At 44.1% G+C, this 17,203-nt stretch overlaps 1 protein-coding gene across 6 annotated transcripts in view; it reads right to left on the bottom strand.

The window, feature by feature from the left end:
• CDKL5 (cyclin dependent kinase like 5) overlaps window positions 1–17,203 on the bottom strand; it is a 238,144-nt gene that overhangs the window by 36,474 nt on the left and 184,467 nt on the right. For all 6 annotated transcript variants that reach the window (XR_002340830.1, XM_021080550.1, XM_021080553.1 and 3 more), the window contains exons 12-15: window positions 12,460–13,426; window positions 7,603–7,704; window positions 7,222–7,327; window positions 3,912–4,035 (exon numbers count right to left, since the gene is read on the bottom strand). Coding sequence is in view for 5 of the 6 variants with exons in the window: in XM_021080550.1 (XP_020936209.1) it covers window positions 3,912–4,035; window positions 7,222–7,327; window positions 7,603–7,704; window positions 12,460–13,426 (1,299 nt within the window). In the remaining variant the exon portion in view is untranslated. The remainder of the gene's footprint in view (window positions 1–3,911; window positions 4,036–7,221; window positions 7,328–7,602; window positions 7,705–12,459; window positions 13,427–17,203) is intronic.

The raw sequence follows: 17,203 nt of genomic DNA, 5'->3' as shown, positions 1-17,203 counted from the left end.
AAGGAGTTAAGAGGAAGAGAATTCGGAGTTCCCATTGTGGCTCGGCGGGTTACAAACCCAGCTAGTAACCATGAGGACGCGGGTTCAATCCCCGGCCTTTCTCAGTGGGTTAAGGTTCCGGCATTGTTGTGAGCTGTGGTGTAGGTCACAGACAAAGCTTGGACGTGGTGTGGCTGTGGTGGCAGCTGCAGCTCTGATTCGACCCCTAGCCTGGGAACTTTCATATGCTGCATGTGCGGCCCTAAAAAAGACGAAAAAACAAACAAACAAAACAAAAACAAACCAAGAAAGAGAATTCCAAAGAGCCACCTAAAAAAGGAATGAACTAAAACTGACTAAGGTCAAACAACACTTGCAGAGTATGCACCAGGACCTGTGTTAGGTGCTGGAGATAGAGAAAAATTAAAACAAGCAGTGTGACCTCCAGCTGCTCACAGACTCAAGGCAAGGGACCTACAGGCTTGACAGAGGACCAGGAGGCTCCAGTCCACTCCAGCCAGGAGCAGCAGCTCGAAGGTGCACTGAAGAGGAGAGGTGCTCACAATGTGACACTTTCCCTGCCACCCACCTCCCCCGCCCATGTGTGACTAGGGTGGCTCGATTAATGTCTGAGAGGAGAAAGTCAGTGACTAACTCATTCTACAGGAATAATTCTGAGTTATGATGACAAGTAATAATGGATACCAATGTATTCATAACTTTACAAGAAGAGAAAGCCTGGGATTGTGCAAGTGAGTAACAGCAATTCTTCACTTATCTTAACTACAGGGACTTCTAATTAATTTGGTTTACTGTTTAAGTGCCAGTTTTTAAGCCAATTTTGACAGCAGTCTTTCTAAACACTTTGTCTTTTTATGGAAAGTAAGAACAGCCTATTTTAAAGATACATACTCTACATGGGTATCTATTCTATGTATGAAACCATAATGGCTAGAAACGATTTTGCCACTGGGGCCTGAGAAATAGCAAAAATACCCTTCTTCTCCACAGGTACTGCTCAGGACCTTTCGCCCTTTACATACCATACTGTTACCTGGGGTTATCTCTTGCCTGACAATCTCAGTGCCAACTGCGTGAACTGTGCATAAAAGAAAAATAACCAGTTTCACAGGGAGGGTGGAGGTGTTTTCTCATTAGTAAAGATGATGAATCTGACCATGTTAACTCCATGTTTGTTGTTCAGAAATATTATGGTTTATCTCCCACTCTTAACTGGATTCTGGACAGCTGAGATGCCAGAATCACTGCTTTGGATATTATACTACGATATTTATCACTTTAAAGTATGATGTAGTAGCTTGATTGCTCCATTGCAAGAAATGTGTACACTGTACAAAAATTATCTTCCTCAAAGAAATATAAAGTACTACTACATCAAGGAGAAACAGACTGCCCTTAGCTAAGTGATAATTTAAGAACAGCAATTCACTCCATCACCATGGCAAGGCTTGTTTGTGTTTTTCTACCATCATCAAATGGCATTTCTCTCAAAATAAATAATAAATAACATGGTGAATCAATGAGAGATCTTGTTCAAGGGGAAAAAAAAAATAAGACAAGTCAAGCCTAATGGATGACTTAGATTAAGTTAGTTGCAAACGTGAAGAATCATCATCGCAGCACTGTTGTGAAGGATGGTAAGAACAAAAGAACATAGCCAATTCGTCCCTGGCAATTCTGGAATTCTCTTAAGCCTCATAACAGCAATATCAGACTCAGTATGACTTGATGAAGACTTGTCTAAAGGTCAACATCCCAAATGTGCCTCTAATTCTTTTTAAAACAATTGTTCCTAGGTTTCTACACCTACGCAGGTCTACACAAGCTCTACTTGCACTGATGATCAAAAGAAAGAAACAAAATGTTGAGACTCTTAATCCACTTTTGGATTTCATCTTGATCTGACCTATGGAATTTTCACAGGACTATGTTGATCTATAACTGATACTTTTATTTTATTTTATTTTGTCTTTTTAGGGCTGCAACCAAGGCACATGGAAGTTCCCAGGCTAAGGGTTGAATTGGAGCTACATACAGCTGCTGGCCTACTACACAGCCATAGCAACACGGGATCCAAGCCTCATCTTCGACCTACACCACAGCTCACAGCAACGCCAGATCGTTAATCCACTGAATGAGGCCAGGGATCAGATCCATGTCCTCATGGATACTAGTCAGGTTCATTCCTGGTGAGCCACAAGGGGAACTCCGACACTCTTTTAAACCATTACCACTTTATCATGCAATGACCAAGACAAAAAACAATTCCTTTCATACTTTTGTATTCTCACAACTTTAGACACAATTCTCATGGAGGTTCCCAGGCTAGGGGTCCAATCGGAGCTGTAGCCACCAGCCTACGCCAGAGCCACAGCAACGTGGGATCCGAGCCGCGTCTGCAACCTACACCACAGCTCACGGCAACGCCAGATCCTTTAACCCACTGAGCAAGGCCAGGGACCGAACCCGAAACCTCATGGTTCTTAGTCGGATTCGTTAACCACTGCGCCACGACGGGAACTCCTATTTGGGGGTGTTATTTGTTTTATTATTTTTGTTTTTTTGCTTACTAGGGCCACACCCATGGCATACGGGAAGTCCCCAGCTTAGGGAGAATCGGAGTTGCAGCTGCCGGCCTACATCACAGCCACAGCAACACAGGATCCGAGCCGCATCTGCGAGCTACACCACAGCTCATGGCAACGCCGGGTCCTTAACCCACTGATAGAGGCTAGGGATCCAACCCGTGTCCTCAGGGATACTAGCTAGGTTCATAACTTGCTGAGCCACAATGGGAACTCTTAAACCTCTCATTTTATAAATAAGACAATAGATACAGTATGCTTATAAGAAAAAGCATTTAGAGCTTTAAGAAAACTGTTTTTATTATTGTTTTAAAATTAAGTTATTTTCACCATAAGGGATGGTAACACTGAAACCTTGCTAAAACCCTTCCGGCAGGGTCCAAATTGTGTGAATCATGGCAATAAACAGCAGAGATGGAATCTGACAGACTGCTCTTATTCTCAATTTGGTGTGTCACAGTGAGGCACCATTTTATTCTTGGTGGAGAACTTAAGTAGTTCTATAAATACATATAAACACCCCTCACATCTAGAATCTGAGAAGTCTTTCTGGAGAGCTGAGAATATAAAGTCTGCATTATTTAAAAAAAAAAAAGTCCTCCCCCCACCCCAGACAGATCTGGTAATGGGACTTGATGCATGTTATAATTCTCTCCTTAAATTTTTATTACATATTACACAAAAAGATTAAAGGATGAGCAAAACTGGCGTATCACTTTATCCTCTGACTACCATTACACTTTGCGGTCGCATAAAGGGTTGTCCCCCCTATTTATTCCCACCCTGAATGAAAATGAGGTGGCACGGAAGTAAAAGACACGAGCTTTGGAGTCAAAACCCATCTCAGTCTACATGCCGGCTCCCTCCTCCCTGTTACTGGCTGTCCAGCACCAGGCAGGCGCCTTACCTTTTCTAAGCTGCAGTTTCCTCATCTGGAGAGTGGGAAGCACTCCTACTTCAAAGGCTGACTGAGAACTGAGTGAGACAGTGCACACAAAGGGCTAAGCAAAGTGTCTGCCACATGATTCAACAGCAACAAGTGGGGAAGACAGCGAAGGACGCCAATCATGTCAGAAGAAGGTGATGGAAGAATTATGACTTATGAACTGACCCAGGATATTTTCTTTCTTTAACATGATATTCAGTATAAATGCTGAACTGGAAAGAAATCATCACAAGTAGTGACAAATCGCATTGCCCTTCTCAAGCAATCTCTCTTGAGAAAGAAAAGCAGGAGAAAGAATGCTAAATTTTACCCAGAGTTTCTGTGACATCTCAAATCCACAATCAGAAAAAAGAAGAATAAAAACAAACCAAAACACCCACCATGGATCGAATGCTGGTTGTCTTTTTGAGTGGTTCGTTCCAGAACTGCTTTCTGATGGTAGGGAAGAAACTCTGGTTGACACGTTATTTTCATGGAAAGAATTGTCTGGACGTGGAGATGGCACTGAATAAAGAAAAAATAAGCCACTGAGGTACTCTCTTGGTCAAGGCAGTTCTCACCTTCTGCGGCAATTTTTTCTCACATAGATAAGATAAACAAAAAAGAAGATCAGTCAAAATTTGCATACGACAGTAGCCTGCAAGGGTCAGTTAACACCAGGTAATATATACTCAGGACATAAACTGACGTGTCAGCTGATAAACTGGAGAACATTATAGGATATTTAGCAGGATGAATATGATTCCCCCTCCCCCGTTTTGACATTCTTTTTAGTTGAGGCTTTCTTACATCACAGACCCAACTATGTAAAATCTAATTCTTAATCTGAAGTGATTCTTAACAGCGTGTGCTGGAAGACAGAAACTACAGTTGAAGCCTTGCCACTTGGGAGGCGGTGTCAATTTTATATATTTTTTAAACTAAATTCCAAAAAAATTCAGTTATTTGCACAAAAATACTATTTTTTCCTCAGGTTTCAACTTAGGACTACATAGAAAGACAAAGCACAATGTATGTGAATCAACGCTTTTCTTGGCGGGGGGGGGGGCGGTCCTATGTGTTACTACCTTTTTCTGTCAAATTCTCAGCTTGTTCATAAATCAAAATAAATTGCAAATTTCATCACAAAAAGAATATACAGGCTTATATATCAAGATAAATGACACCGTTTCATTTGACTCTTGGACAGTAGGACTGAAAACAAGAAACATTCTAAAAACACCCGTCATTTCAATGATACTACTAAGTCTTCATCCACTTAGATTTAGTATGTCTCCAAATGTCTCACCTAGTTAAACCTTTTCCTTCTATTTCTGGACTTTCTTTTTTTCTTTGTCTTTTCTAGGGCCGCTCCCATGGCATATGGAGGTTCCCAGGCTGGGGTCCAATCAGAACTGTAGCCGCAGGCCTACACCAGAGCCACAGCAACTCGGGATCCGAGCCGCGTCTGTGACCTACACCACAGTTCATGGCAACGCTGGATTGTTAACCCACTGAGCAAGGCCAGGGATCGATCCCGCAACCTCATGGTTCCTAGTCAGATTCATTAACCACTGCACCATGACGGGAACTCCTATTTCTGGACTTTCTAAAATAAAAATGTTCTACCCGCCAAACCCTGAAGTCAATTATGAAGAAAACAAATGAGGGGCTTTGATGATATTAACCAATTTAATTCATGTGCTATCAGAATAAAACTGGGTTTCCGGAGGTCAAAGACTAATTAAGTAATTTAAAACTTGGTTAACATTTTCATATTAAAGTACACTCTCCAGATATCTATAGAAAGTAACATGTGTACGATCCATTTTGGAAGTAAAACTCAGAGAAGAAGAGACTTTTGCTCATTAGTACCCTACAAGAGTTTGCCTTAATTAACTTTAGTCTGAATTAAAAAGGTTCTAAAGTAACCACGGCATCAGAAAAAAAGAATAAATGCCTTAAAAGATACATTTAGTGCCTTATACTTTTCTCAAAGGTGGGGCTGGGAGGGAACAGAGTAGCGTAATCATTTAATACACATTAGGTCCTGAATAGCACGTCTTTGCATTTATTTAGCTCAAGTTCCTAGTTAAAAGGATCAAGCGGTTGTCCATATTCCTTGCAGATCCTGCCTTTTTAGCTGTCCTCCCAAATCAATGGAATAATGAGAAGCTGGGCAATGTGGGCATGGCAGCTAGAGAAGGTCATGGTGACCCCTGAAGGATGCTTTGAGAAGCTGAGCCTCCTGGACCCGGGACCTCACCCATGCCCTGGTGGAGTTGATGCCAGTCTCCCCGCTAGGGGCTGGGGCTCCCTGGGGGCTCCCACTCTATGATTACACAGCTCCTCAAAGGGGATGCATTTCTCTGTCAGCTACTCCTAAATCCATTCAGCCCCTGAAACATTCGTTAAAGTTGTTAAATATCAAAGGACATTTTTATGGTCATTCAACTACACTTAAAGATTTTCTTTCTTTCTTTCTTTCTTTTTTTTTTTTTTTTTGGTCTTTTTTTGCCATTTCTTGGGCCGCTCCCATGGCATATGGAGGTTCGCAGGCTAGGGGTCGAATCAGAGCTGTAGCCACCGGCCTACGCCAGAGCCACGGCAACGCGGGATCCGAGCCTCGTCTGTGACCTACACCACAGCTCACGGCAACGCCGGATCGTTAACCCACTGAGCAAGGCCAGGGATCGATCCCGCAACCTCATGGTTCCTAGTCGGATTCGTTAACCACTGCGCCACGGGAACTCCTGAAGATTTTCGTTCATTCAATCAACAAATATTTATGAAACTGCAGGCAGTGTGCTAGTCGATGAGGGTAACAGAAGAAAAGGGCCTTGTGACCCTGTGAGAGGGAAATGGGGTCAAAGAATCAGTACCACGGGGTGTGCGTCATGTTAGAGACAAGGAACTATGGGCGGGAGAGGGGAGGAAACACTTGCCGTCATCTGGGTGGCCAGGGAAGCCGCCACACTGCAGAGGACCTCAAAGTAGAGAGTCTCAAAGGGGACAGAAAAGCTGTCTGAGCCGAGGGAGTAATGCGCTGAGGCCAGCGGAGGGCACAGCCTCTGGGCACCAGAGCAGAGGGGAAGGAGCTGGAAAGGACAGCAAGGGCCAGGGCACACAAAGTCAAGAAAAATGCCATCTTAGGGAACTCAGATTTTATCCTGATGCCAATGGGAAACCATCAGCAGATGAGAAATAGAAGGCTGGGGCTGGGGCATGGATTGTCCTGCTCTATTTTTCTCCCTGTAGCATTAACTACCTTTTCCTGCTCCACATAATTATTACATTTAGTGTTGCTCTCTCCTCATGAGAATGTGAGCGCTGTGAGGGTGGAGACCTTTGGCTGCCTTGTTCACTGACGTCCTAAATTAGAACAGTGTCAGGCACACAAGTGACGTGGATAAATATTTTATGACTTAATCCAATGAGTGAGTGATGTGATCAGCACAAAGCTTTGGAAGGATCATTCCAGGGACCGTTTTGATGGTGACCTTAGAGCTAGGGAGAAAGAACCCTGGTCAGAAGTCACGAGCGTCTGAACCAAAACAGTGGGCTCCAAGGCGGTGTTGGAAGGCGACAGTGTAGGTAAGAAGGATGCTTACCAGAAGTCAGGGCAGTGAAATGCCGGGGAGGGTGCGGGCTAGAGGTGTAGAGAGGGGAGAGAAGAGAGGACCCTGATGGGTGCTTAGGGGCTGGGTTTACCTCGGTAGAAGCTGCCGACTCTCCTCGGAACAGGATCATTGTACAGGTGTCTGTTTTCTTTGGGGGCATTGCCATCATCAGAATGGGGGTCATGATATGCTCCACCCTGAGACAAAAAACAAGTTTATAAAAGTAAACAACAGAGTGATGACGATGTGGCCTGTGAACTTAGAATGGTGCCTAACTGGTCTATAATTAACTCCAGGATCTTTTAAAAGAGAAAACTCAGAATTGAGGCATGAGGAAAACTAGAAGCCAGTTCAAATTTGTGGGAGACTGGGTATGAATAAATCTTAAAAGCTAGGCTGTCATGGTGGTGAATGACCAGTCTCTACAGACACGTTCTATCCTAAAAGGTGGATAATTCTGGAAAATTCAAACCTCAGACTTCTGCCTCGCATGGAAGGAAGAGGTGCCTTCTCTGGAGGACTCCTTCCCAGAAGATCGCGCCACAGTCATCTCTGGAGGGAGCTGCTCTCCAGGCTGGAAGGCAAATTTAAAAGGATTTATATGTGTGTTCTGTTCCTAGGGATGAAAATCACCTAAATAGCCATGGGTCTTATTTGGTATAATCAGTACCATAACTGGCTAAAATTAAAAACATCAGCTGGCTAAAACATAAGTTATCCCGTAAAAGAGTGAATCATCTGATAAATGTAAAATAAGTCAAACAAATGTCACACAGATGGAAACGGAAATTCTCATTAAAGTTAATGCGAGCAGGGAATGAATTACTCTGAAAATAGTTCAATTAATTATTGAAAACAAAGAAAATTACCTTCCTAATATCTAGAAAGTCATGGTTCTGAGCAGTACTCAATGAGAACTGAATTAGAGATTCTATTAGTTAATCCAAATTTCTCTAGCACATTTTAGCCTGAGTTCTCCAAAAAGAACTGTGCAGATGCAAAAGTATTTTTCATGAAGGACATATATGGTAGATTCAGATGAAAACAAAGATTTTTTGGAATCTATCAAGGAATTGAATCAGTGCTCTTAATAATCTGTCTTAAAAATTCCCTAACGACTGTAGTTTATGTACTTAAATTCTCTTCTTAATCTTCTCTAGGATAACAGTACTTATTTTTCATGTAGTTTCTGAATAATCCTGACAGCACTCATCTCTGGAGACACTACCTATTTGTCTCAAGGAAGTGAGTCAGAAGCTAAGAGCAGCCTTGGGCCATAGTGGTGTTCATTGAGGGGGAAAGCAGCATTTTCTACCCTCAGAAAAAAAAAAAAAAAAAAAAAAAAATTAAGGAATAAAATTACCAAGCTACTCGGAGGATTTGCCTGCATTATGTATCCATATATTACGCACAGAAAGTCTTATCTTGAGCTTTTACACCATGTGTCCAAAACAGTTTATTTAAAATTTAAAACATGATTCTTTCTGTCCCTCACTCCCCAAATGTACTATGAACGGACTTGGGCAGGAAATCATCCATTTGTAGCCTTTCTTCTCTCTACTTTGTGACAAAACCTCATTTGAATTTTATCACCTGTACTGTTTACAAAGGCCTCTAGAAAACTATTTCATTATTTTTGCTTTTTAGGGCTGCACCCGTGGCATATGGAGGTTCCCACACTAGGGGTCTAATCAGAGCTACAGTTGCCAGCCATGCCAGATCCAAGCCGCATCTGCGACCTACACCACAGCTCACGGCAACGCCGGACCCTTGACCCACTGAGCGAGGCCAGGGATGGAACCCACAACCTCATGGTTCCTAGTTGGATTCATTTCCACTGTGCCACGACAGGAACTCCTAGAAAACTATTTTAGAAAACAAATGATTTATATCTAAACTAAACTCTAAGTGACGGAGCCAGTCCAGTCCCCTTGCTCTTGAAGGTAGCTACGAGAGTGATTTCCATCATTTATTCAGGGGTTCAGTTACTTCACAAGCGGTCTACCATGTTTGTGCCTTTAAACTTGTACTTTCTTGCAGCTTGGCACTGCACCTCCCGAACTGGACTTAAAATTCAGTAACAGTTGGATCTGTGCTTAGCATACAGTTAAGGTTTTATAATTAGCTTATTTCCACCATGTTCACAAAGCCTTTTCTTCGGAACTCTCACAGAGCCCAACCATTTGTCCTTTTCCAAGGTACAGTTTTTTGTTTTTCTTATTTCTTCTCTCTTTGCACTATGCTTAATGCCAACATACTTTACTGGTTTTGACTTCCATGTAACGTCTATGAGCAGCTGCTAGACTCTAGAGATCTTTTTAGGCCCTTCTCTCTGGTGGAGCTCCTCCAACCACTGCTGACTCTAATCATGGCATCTCCCACCCTTCCTCTTACCTGGGCCCCTGATAGTCTTTCCAATCTCAGGGAGAACATCTCTGCAAAGGGGCCCAGAGTTAGCGTGATACGATGCAAGCAGCACTGGCCTAGGGACCTGAATACTGCGTCATCATCTCAGCTCCACCCAACTAGCTGGGTAAACTTGGATAATCCACCTAACTTCTCAGAGCCTCAGAATGCCCATCTGTGCAATGGAAGGGTTGAATTAGGTGACCTCAAGTCCTCTCTCGCTTCCTCTCTTTTTTTTTTTTTTTTTTTGCTTCTTAGGGTCACACCTGCAGCACATGGAGGTTCCCAGGCTAGGGGTGGAATCGGAGCTACAGCTGCCCACCTACACCACAGCCACAGCAACGCCAGAACCAAGCTGCATCTGTGACCTAAACCACAGCTCACGGCAACTCCAGATCCTTAACCCACTGAGTGAGGCTAGGGATCGAATCTGCGTCCTCATGGATCCTAGTCAGATTCGTTTCTGCTGCGACACAACGGGAACTTTTTTTTTTGTAAATGACAGTTGTAACACTTATTTCAGGTTCTCTCTTGTGTGTTTTTCTTTTTTTCTTTTTTTCCCTTTTCTGCCACACAGGCAGTATGTGGGAATTCCTGGGCCAGGGATTGAACCTATGCTGCACAGCAGCAGCTAGAGCCACAGTGGTGAGAACACAGAGGCCTCAACCGCTAGGCCACCAGAGAACTCCCCAAGTCTTCTCTTCTACTCTGAAAAGGAGATCCTAGAAAAGAAACCCTGAAGGCTTCCTTTTTCCTACATTCAGTCCTTCAATTCACAAGTCACATAGTTTCTATTGCCGAGGAGTCTTTAAGACCCACTCTTTCTCTATTTTCCCACATGGTCTCCTCATCCCATGCTTAGATCATTGCAAAAGCCACTCTAAATCTTGCATTTTTCACCCCAGCCACGTGGCACATGTTCCAATCCCACAGCTCACCCGGCTACTTAACGTCTCAATTACCCTCCTTTTCCTCCAGATGCTCTTGTTGGCCCTCCCTTCGAGCCTCTTTCCTGATGTTGACTCTTCTTTCTTCCCCTGGTGAAACACCAAACATCCCAGAAGCCTCTGCACAGGCTCCACTCCCGCCTCGGGGCGGGGCTCCCACACCCCCATGCCGGGACTGTGCCGCCCCTCTCTGTCCTGCGGTGCACAGGCCTCTAGCACAGGGCGGGCCCGTGAACTCAAGCATTAGCACCACCTATCTGCGGGCAGCTGCCATCCCACCACCCCCAGGCCACACATCCCAAGAGGACAGGGACCTCATCTTTCTAATGAGAGCCTAGCTCAGCAAATGCCTAAATACATCCTGGTCCTTTAGCCATCCAGAACCTCTCTGCACATCTGAGCTCAGAGCAGGCCCTTCGGTCGCTCCTAAAGCCATTTCTGCCTGCTCCTACTCACAAGGATCTCTCCCTGTCCTCAACTCCTTTTTATAGCCAGTGCCCCAGCAAGGTGGTTCTTAATCATTTCATTCTTACGATGTATAATTTAATCTTCCCTGAGAGAAGATAAATTTCTCAAGAGTCAGTCTCCGACTCTTCTGAGTGCCTGAGAATACCCAGCACATTGAAGGGACTCGGTGTCTGAAGAACAGCCCCCACCATCCCAGAAGCAGCAGCAACAACAGAAACTCTTACGCGGTGCCCAGGATGGGGCACCGAGGACTTTATAGGCTGTGCTGAATCCTCACAACAACACGCAGATGAGGAATCGAGGCAGAGAGGGATTTTATCACTTAGCTAAATTTACACAGTTGGAAGCATATTGCAGAACTGGGATGCAAAGCCAGGTCTGCCTGGCGTCCTAGCTCAGGCTCTTAGCTACTTTGTTATACCAACTGCTCAGCTACTGACCATCTCCCACTCCCCAGCACTCATCATGCCAAGCTTCCCACTGCAGAGTCCATCGTATTTGCTGGAGTTCGGACACATGCTGGTGAACCTATTTTTGTATCTTCTAAAAGGGGAATACTTTTCCTACATGAAACGTTTCTCCTTCTGACACTGATTTTTCTTCACCTTTATTTCTTTGATGCAGTGAACGTTTTATAACATGAAAATGTCATTTTTAAAATATGTGTTCTGGGAGCTCCCACTGTGGCACAGTGGGTTAAGAATCTGACTGCAGACACTCGGGTCAATGCGGAGGCTTGGGTTCGATTCCCAGCCCAGCACGGTGGGTTAAAAGATCTGGCGTTGCCACTGCTGCAGTGTAGATTGCAACTGTGGCTTGGATTCAATCCCTGGCCTGGGAACTTCCATATGCTGTGGGTGTGGCTATTAAAAAAAAAAATGTGTTCTAACAAGGCTACTATTTTTAAACAGGTTAGTGTCAGTTCTGGAATCTAAAGATCACTAAGATGGAGGGAGCGCTATGCTAAAAACATTGCCTTGAGATTTAAAAACAATCCAAATGACTGAAAATTAACATTTATCCTGGCCTGAAGTTATACTTACCTGTAGTTCTGGATAAATTTAAAACTTTTTCATTCGGTTATGATACCAAGTAAAGTATTAGCAAAAAGGTTTGATTTAAGCAAATGTGGTTTGGAGAGATTAGAGAAAATTCCATGAATTCACGCTGAATTTTGAGAAAATTAAAAACTAACCCATATAGCTGACGAATTTTGTAATAAACCAAAACGGGATTCTCTGAACAAAATATACCAAAAAGAACATTTAAGAAAGGTAACAGATTTTGAAAAACAAGATTTTTCAGTTCCCTTGAGTACTCGGCAACTGGCTTAAATGATTAAAAACAAATTTAAAAACAGATTAATCCTTTAAGTATTGCTTCCTAAATGTGTCTTATCAAGAAAGTATGACCTCCTGCAGTAGTGCCAACTGCACCCTGACCCCATCGCACCCCTGCATCACCTTCCCACGCCAACCAAGAGATCTGGTCAAGGTGCTAAGCGGTACCTGAGGTGATAAGAGCTGCAGGCTGTTAGCTCTGGCCGCCATCCCTTGTCCTACGCTCAGGCTTCCATCCAAGCCTTTGGCTCTCACTTTGTCCCGGGTCACATACATGGAGTGCCTGTGTGGACGCTGCTGGGAGGAGAAGGGGCTGGTGTAGCCCAGCCCATACGAGAAGGATTCATGAGGTGCCGACAGCGAATGGGAGTGGCTGCTGTCCATGTGCTCCGGCAGCTTCAGCTCCTCCATCGTCTTAGAATGCCTGGTTGTGGTTCGGCGGGAGTCAAGAGTGCCCTCACTTCGGTTATTTCTCCCCGAGGGACTGAGCAAAGTTCTCGTGTCGCTGTGCCTGGTGGGGGTTGGGCTGGTGGGAGAGTTCAAGTCCAAGCAGCTGGATGGGAAGTACCTACTGGTATTGGACTCTGCCATCTGGGCCCTGGCTTCCGACAGGTTGCTCACGGACTTGGAGTCACTCAGTGCCCCATGGCTTTTGGCCTTGGTCCTGTAGGAGGGACTCCTAGAGGACTGGGGAATGGTGTCGATGTAGCTATGCCGACTCTGCTTTTCACTGGGCTGCAGCGTCCCGGCTTTGCTCTGCGAACTTTCCATAAATGAGTGCCGGTTCTGCTGAGATCTGCTGCTTGACTTAAGGTACTTCGTGCCCGGGCCTTCTGAAGGCTTTGGGTCGATATTAAAATCAAATTCTGTCTTTGACTTGGCCTCTTTGGGGCTGAGAAGGTGTGGTATGTTGTTGTTGGTCAGATCTTTGCTGGCGGACCCAGGCTGGCTGCTCGCTTGGTAGGTTTTGGTGTGCATGGGACTAAGAGTAGCTCCAGCAAGGTTTCCGTTTAAGAAGCTTTCGTTGGCAGGAAGACCTTCATCAGCCCGGGGCAGACCCACACCTAGGTTCTGGATGTCCTTGCTGTTAGATCTGTGGTGAGACTGCAGGGCAGCAGTTTTGCTGGCTTGGTTTCTACGTTAAAAACAAAACAAGTATATCAGTTTCCTTCATGAGCAGATGGACCAAAGGTATCATTAAAAAAAAAAAAATGCCTAAAACACCTCAAAGAGTAAAAAATATTAACTCTCTCGAACATGTGACTAGGAATAACAAGCGATTATCAATAAGAAGTAAGTTTGCTTAGACCGAGTCGTCCTGCAACAAAGCACTGGTCCTGAAGCAGTGCTTTCGGCATTCTGAAATGCTCAGTTACCTTGCCAACACAGCTTCTACCTGGGAAAATAGGCTTCTGCTGTTGGGGCTCACATGAGCGTGCGGTACAGAATGCCTGCAAAGACGACGAGAACTGAGCTACAGTCAAAGTCTTTTTAACTCTTTGTCTGCTTGAACGTCAAGAGGGTGGCATTTAGACTTGCACGTCACTGTGTTCCTTGAACTTCGTTTTTATTTGTAAAACTCACAGCCTGCCTCGGAGATACGTGCTCATGGCCCACACACTGAGCACTAATGTCTCTTGTCTTTAGCCTATAAAATCAACAAATGAGAATTCTAGCAAGGCAATCACGAAAAGAAAATGATACTCTAAAAAGACGTGTGAACTGCCTGGTGAGGTTTGCAGGAAACCATGATCAATATTTACGTTTTAGAGAAGTGGCAATACTTGGGGCATGTCAGATACCTCCTGTACATGAAACAGGAACATGTCTCTAACTGGATCACAGGGATCCAAAGAGTTAATTTCTCTCCAAAAACCACAATTTATTCTCTTCTTCATTTCACACTTCATCATTTCAAACCGTCCCAAGTTTCCTTTGGACTGCAAGCTTCATTTCCTACTTGGTTTAAAATACAAAATGTAAATCCTGAGGAAAATCCTGTCCTCCACTTAAAAGCTGAAAGTGACATCTCGGCAAGGTTAGTCTGTTCTACCGTAACTATTTAAAGGACCAAATTGTGGACTGAGACAGGTGAGGGTGTTTTTAAATGAACAATAATTTATACAACTCCCTTTTTTATTTTTTATTTTTTTGCTTTTTAGGGCCGCACCCGAGGCATATGGAGGTTCCCAGGCTAGGAGTCAAATCGGAGCTACAGCTGCCAGCCTACACCACAGCCACAGCCACATGGGATCGGAGCCACGTCTGCAACCTACACCACAGATCATGGCAATGCCGGATCCTTAACCCAGTGAGTGAGGCCAGGGATTGAACCCCCAACTTCATGGTTCCTAGTTGGATTCATTTCTGCTGTGCCACAATGGGAACTCCCACAATTCCTTTTTTACTATGCATTCCCAAAACTTTGCTGCAAATATTGCTATTGCTAAAGATGGTTTGATTTGGCAGAGCTTTGTTCCCATCGTACACTAATTATAGAAAAAGTCACTTTTTTCCCCCCTGTAGAGCGGTAATGTGTGAAACTATGCCTTCCCACTTTCTCTAAGAGTCAACTTGATTGGGCATCAAGGGTAAGGGCCCTTTTCCTCTCCTCCTACCTTTCAGAGGGTTATAAGGTACCTGAGAGCAAGCACGCCTTTAATAGTGTGGAAGACCTCATCTCCTAAATGCACTTACGAATCTCTCCCAGGTGGGTCACCAAAATTGCAGCGTTAAATAAGGTCACTTAAATACGAACTAAGTAAATGGCAACCCCAAACCCAAAAAGAAATTACAAGGAAAGGAAACTTTCACTTTCTGTTAAATCGTGTTAACAGAGTTTATCTTCAGACCAATAAAGGACAGTCCCCATGTCCTAAGAGCCGCAGGTTTTAAACCACCAGAGTCGTTTGTCAGCTTACATTTTGGTAACTAAAATATCTAAGCAACTTCTCAAAAGCTCAAATGACAATACACAAATAGCCTCACTCATAAATAGATCTGAGTGTATTGGTTATTCTTCATTTGTCAAGTCTCCCATCCATTCTCCATTCCTCTCTGCCTGGGCCTGGGGTAACCCAGCACTGTAGAGTGTGTCACCCAGGCTCCCTTGCCACCTAACTCCCAGCTGGGCTTAGCAGTGCAAGAGGCTGGGGGCTTTCTCTCCTCTTCCTTCCTGGCAGGGGTTCCCTAACTCCCCTCATAGCTGTATCTCTAGATTACAGCTCCCAAGGGGTGGTTCCTCCTGCCTGGTGCCCCTGGGCTCTCCTCCCCTTATTTCTTCCCCTCTCTCCTGCAGGTCTAGACAGAGTAATGGCAGAGATAACACATGCAGCTATGAAATGTCTGGAGCTCCAAAGGGACCAGAAAAGGACAGAGAAGAGTGAAGATAGCAGCTAGAGCTTCTGAAACTCTTGGAAACACTGCTCTCAAAGCAGAGTACAAACCCACATATGTCAGGAGGAACATATTCATAGCAACGTGAGATACCACATCTAATGTGAAAAGGAAGGCTGCAGAGTTCAGGCAGAAACATCTATCAGAGTTAGGTTGCCCATAAATGTACACAGAGCCTAAACTGCTATTCTAAAAGTTTCTGTCTTGGTATTAATCTGAAGCCACTGATCTCTGTACACAATTCCTACGTGGAAAGGGCATCATACTGTCTTCAACTTGGAGCTTTGTCACAGCACAATAAAAAATGCTTCGGAAATTTCTACAGATCTCTTTGACACAAAACTGTAAGGAATCTGTGTTAAAGTGCCTACCATTTAAGAGGATTTTATATATAAACCGTTCTTAGTTGGCAGGATGGATAGACAGATGGTTAATCTCTAGTTAAAATAACTTTTCAAAGCAAATATCAAAGATGGAAAACTATATTTTTATGGGGAAGACTGGCGAAGCAGGACTGGTGAGAGGGCAGTATCTGGCAGGATAAAGTTCCAGCCCGACATGTCCAAGGTGAATAGAACCTCAGGAGAGTTTGAAGGAGACCCAGGCAAGGTCTAGGTAATGCAGAGGCCACTGCCCCTCCTATGGAGACGTGAACTTGGATGAAAGAAGACAGGGTGTGTGAGGACATGTCTACGGGGATATGTGCGTGTCTCGGGGACAAAGCAGAGCATCCAACGTGCTATGGTGCCCTGAACATTTCCACAGTGGTGCTAGGAAGTCTGAGGGAGCCAAGGTCTGTGCAAAATTAGTGTCTGCAACAAGGACTTCCATGGAGGAAATATGCACCAGAGACAAGTGAAGAGCAGAGAATGTTTCCAGATATATGTCAACTGAACTAATGGTTTCTTTCCTAGAGAAACCATTTAGGACTTTTTCTTTAATATATTCAACACCTGAAAACAAATTCTTCCAGAAATTCTTACTTACTTATCATTTCTATTCTCATCTGTTCCCAAAGGGGATTTGCAGGACTTCTCAAAGACCCATATGAACCATATCCTCATCACCATGCATCTTGCTGGACAGATCCCTAACGAGGGCTCCCAGGAGAGCCTTGGATCCCCATGGGGGATCTCTCTCAAGCGAGTCACTAGAAGATGAATACACAGGCACCTTTTTATGGTATGGTTATGCCACTAATCCCTACAGCACAAATCAAAAATTTATCATCAGTCTACCGTACTTTCTATTACTGAGATCCCTTTTCTTTGCAAATGAAACTAGGAGAGTCAAGTGATAATCAAGATAGGGAGACAAAAGCACCTGAACTGGAAGTGACCCTAGACAAGATACAGGCATAATGTGAATCTTCTAAATGAATGATGAATACTGGTCCTTGCCTTAGTGTACTGATTTCATGGAAGCTGACAACAAAGTGAACACAAACTTGGTGAAAGAGAATTTGAATCTGGTCCCAGGCCACCTTGAAAACAAACAGGTAAGAATGGTTTAAAAG

Source organism: Sus scrofa, chromosome X (assembly GCF_000003025.6).
Source record: "Sus scrofa isolate TJ Tabasco breed Duroc chromosome X, Sscrofa11.1, whole genome shotgun sequence".
Lineage (NCBI taxonomy): Eukaryota > Metazoa > Chordata > Mammalia > Artiodactyla > Suidae > Sus > Sus scrofa.
The sequence above is the reverse complement of the archived record's forward strand: the minus strand, read 5'-3'. Positions and strand labels throughout refer to the sequence as shown.